The sequence below is a fragment of the Colletotrichum graminicola genome (assembly GCF_000149035.1).
Source record: "Colletotrichum graminicola M1.001 genomic scaffold supercont1.126, whole genome shotgun sequence".
Taxonomy (NCBI): Eukaryota; Fungi; Ascomycota; class Sordariomycetes; order Glomerellales; family Glomerellaceae; genus Colletotrichum; species Colletotrichum graminicola.
The window spans coordinates 29,025-32,212 of NW_007361130.1; the positions used below are offsets into that span (position 1 = coordinate 29,025).

At 57.6% G+C, this 3,188-nt stretch overlaps 1 protein-coding gene across 1 annotated transcript; it reads left to right on the forward strand.

The window, feature by feature from the left end:
* On the forward strand, nt 1-3,188 carry GLRG_11800 (aconitase family protein; the record flags this gene model as incomplete). Its single annotated transcript, XM_008102483.1, has 7 exons — nt 1-307; nt 447-649; nt 739-1,281; nt 1,417-1,957; nt 2,045-2,382; nt 2,501-2,678; nt 2,830-3,188. The coding sequence occupies 7 exons, from the start codon at nt 1-3 to the stop codon at nt 3,186-3,188; spliced, it is 2,469 nt and encodes an 822-aa protein (XP_008100674.1).

Below are 3,188 nucleotides of genomic sequence, written 5' to 3' on the forward strand. Positions count from 1 at the left end.
ATGGCCGATGAACCCCTTCACTCCCGCCTGGTTCAGATCTTGCAGACCATACGGGGCGTTCGCTTGGACGATGACGCTTGGGCGTCTATGCAAGCAGGTGAAGAGCAGCCATCCTTGCATTCGCTTACCGTCTGGGCCGCTCTTAGTGCCTACTTGCGACGCAATGGACACGAGAAAGAGAGCGATGCTATCCAGCAGACGTTGAGCATCGCTACCGCGCCGACCAACTTGGGAGGCATGGCTTTGTCGTGGAACGACCCGGTAGCGACCGAAGAGGCTGACGAACTACTTCTTCTGACCTCAGCGTGTATGCAAAGCTCCTCCCACTCCCTCCGGGTTCCCCTCTTCGGCGTCTTCGGCGTCTTCGCCACATATGGGTCCGGGGCTGTCTTGTAAAAGTGTTCCGTACAGCGACTGCCGTGCTAACCGGGGCCTTAATTCCTCAGGGCTTGAGTCGTTAAACTCAGCCGAGCGGTACGACGGAGTCGTTGCCGCCCCCCTACTTTCCCGTCCCGCTAGCCGTCCACCCATGAACGTAACGGAGAAGATATTTGCTCTGCACGATCTATCTCATGCCGGTTATGTTAGGACCGGCGACATAATCACTATCTCGGTAGACTGGGTGATGGCGAGTGAAGCCAGCTGGCATGTAAGTCTCAAGCCCTTTCATCTACCCCTCTGCCCTTGCGTTGTCTTCTGGCTGCTTGGTGGCACGTACTGATCCGGGACCCGGGGCAGGGCATGCTCCAAGCATACAACAAGCTCGGCGACCCGGGCGTCTTCCGCAACGACCGTTTTTGGCTGGCCGGCGACCATTTCGTCGACCCGCGGCTCGCCAACACGCCCCTGATGCAGAGTCTAGTACGTAAAATGGACTTTGCGCGTAAGAGGTTCAAGATGACGCAATTCCAAGGCAATAACTATACTATCATGCATACCGAGTTTTACCGCGAGCGAGCTCAGCCCGGGCAGATCATCATTGGTTCCGACTCGCACACGTGCAGCTCCGGCGCCAATGGCTGTCTGTCCATAGGCCTCGGTGCTACCGAGGTGACTATGGCCTTGGTTACGGGCCAGATCTGGTTCAAAGTTCCCGAGGTCGTGGAGATACGCTTCACTGGCAAGCCAGCCCGCGGCGTCGGCGGGAAGGATATCATCCTGTATATTCTGCAACAGCTGAAGCGAAACACAGTCGCAGCTGACAGGGTGGTTGAGTATACTGGACCTGGCTGCCAATGGCTGAGCTCGGATGCGCGCTTCGCCGTGGCCAACATGACTGCGGTATGTGTGACAATGGCGCCCGTTGACTCTATTATCGCCTCCCTCCTCAACCCTAGTTGTGCTGCCCACAAACCCCCCACCCCGGCCCATCACGTCTCGGATGTTCCTCGTTGTCGTCTAATAGTCCTGGCCTAGGAATTCGGTGGAATCACAGGCATATTCGTTCCCGATGTTGTCACAAAGCACTTCATCGAGTCCCGTAAAACCAACCACCACAAGAAGGCGTCTTACTACTTCAAGGCCGACGAGGGATGTTCCTATGCCGAATTGTACGAGATTGACCTGTCCAAGGCTGAGCCCTCAGTAGCGCGGTACCCCAGCCCGGACGATGTCGTGCCTGTCGGTAAGGTCGCGGGCACCAAGCTAGATGGTGTCTTCATCGGTGCCTGCACCACGGCCGAGGAGGATCTGGTGGCAGGCGCCCTGGTGCTCCAGGCCGGCTTGGATGCAGGCCTCAAGCCCGTCGCTCATGGCAAGCGCCACGTCGTCCCCGGCAGTCGCCCCATCGAGCAGCACTTGCGCAAGACAGGCCTTATCGACATTTACGAGCGAGCGGGCTTCACCATCGGCATCCCCGGTTGTTCGTTCTGTGTGGGACTCGGCGCCGACATGGCTGCGCCGGGTTCGGTGTGGCTGAGCAGCCAAAACCGCAACTTTAAGAACCGCATGGGCAAGGGTATGTGGACATGGTCGCAATTTCCGCTTCCCCTTTTACAACCACCAACGGCGTCCTCAATATTGACTGCATGTCTGCACCCCCTAGGCGCGATCGGCTCCTTGGCCTCGGCCGCCACCGTGGCAGCTTCATCCTTTAACATGATGGTAAGATCGCCGCAGGAATTGATTGACTCTATCCCAGAAGACCGATGGGACAGTGTCAGAGGAAAAGGTTCGTTGCCTACCGGTGCCTTGGAAGAGCCCATGTGGGTCGAACCACCGGGGCAGGATAGTGCCATCGGGGTAAACACGTCATCGGGTGCTGCCACGGATGCCGCTTCGAACAGCACCGCGACGAATACGCCGCGCAGCGTGGACAAGTCGACTTTGGACACCATTAAGAGCAAAGTATACCGCATGGGTGACTTTATCGACACAGACGCGGTAAGCATGACGGCACCCGCCGCACCTTTGGCCTGGGGGTCGGTAGCACCCAGGGCAACAGCGTGCCATCAGGCCACTCTGTTGTTTTTTCCCGCTGACTGTTTAAATGCCGCGGCAGCTTGCCCCTGCTCAATTCCTGCTCACGTCCGATACCAACCAAGAGCTGGGGGCTCACTGCTTGGAGAGGACCGATCCTGATTTCCGCGCCGCCGTTAAAGCTGGCTGCGAAGTTGTTGTGGGCGGAAAGGCTTTTGGTTGTGGATCAAGTCGCCAGGAAGCTGTTCAGGCTTTGCTGGGTAAGTTCTGTCCGGAAACCAGTATTCTTGTCTCGTTGTTCCCCCCCCCCCCCCCCCCCCCCCCCGGCTCCTCGGCTGCCTTTTGCCCCGAGAGTCTTTCTCCACAGGCAAGGTAGCTCCGCTAATAATGGAATTCAATTTCCTTGTTCAGGTATTGGGGTCAAGTGTGTCATTGCGAAGACCTTTGCATTCATCTTCGCTCGGAACATGCCGTCCCTGGGACTATTGGGCTTTACTGTCAACAATGACCGATTCTACGAGCTCGCAGAGACGGGCGCCGCCATTGAGATAGACCTGGTCCACAACGCGATGCGCATCGGCGGCGAAGAGTTCACCTTCGCGCTGTCGCCCCTGGAGAAGAGACTGACGGAAATTGGTGGCTCGACCAACGCCTTCTCCAAGTTCGGAAAGCGGATCTACGATGCGCTGACAAGAGGAGTTGCCGTTTCTACGGGTAAGGTACACGAACCAACGGAGAAGCACAAGGGCACTACAATCATGGCGTGGTGA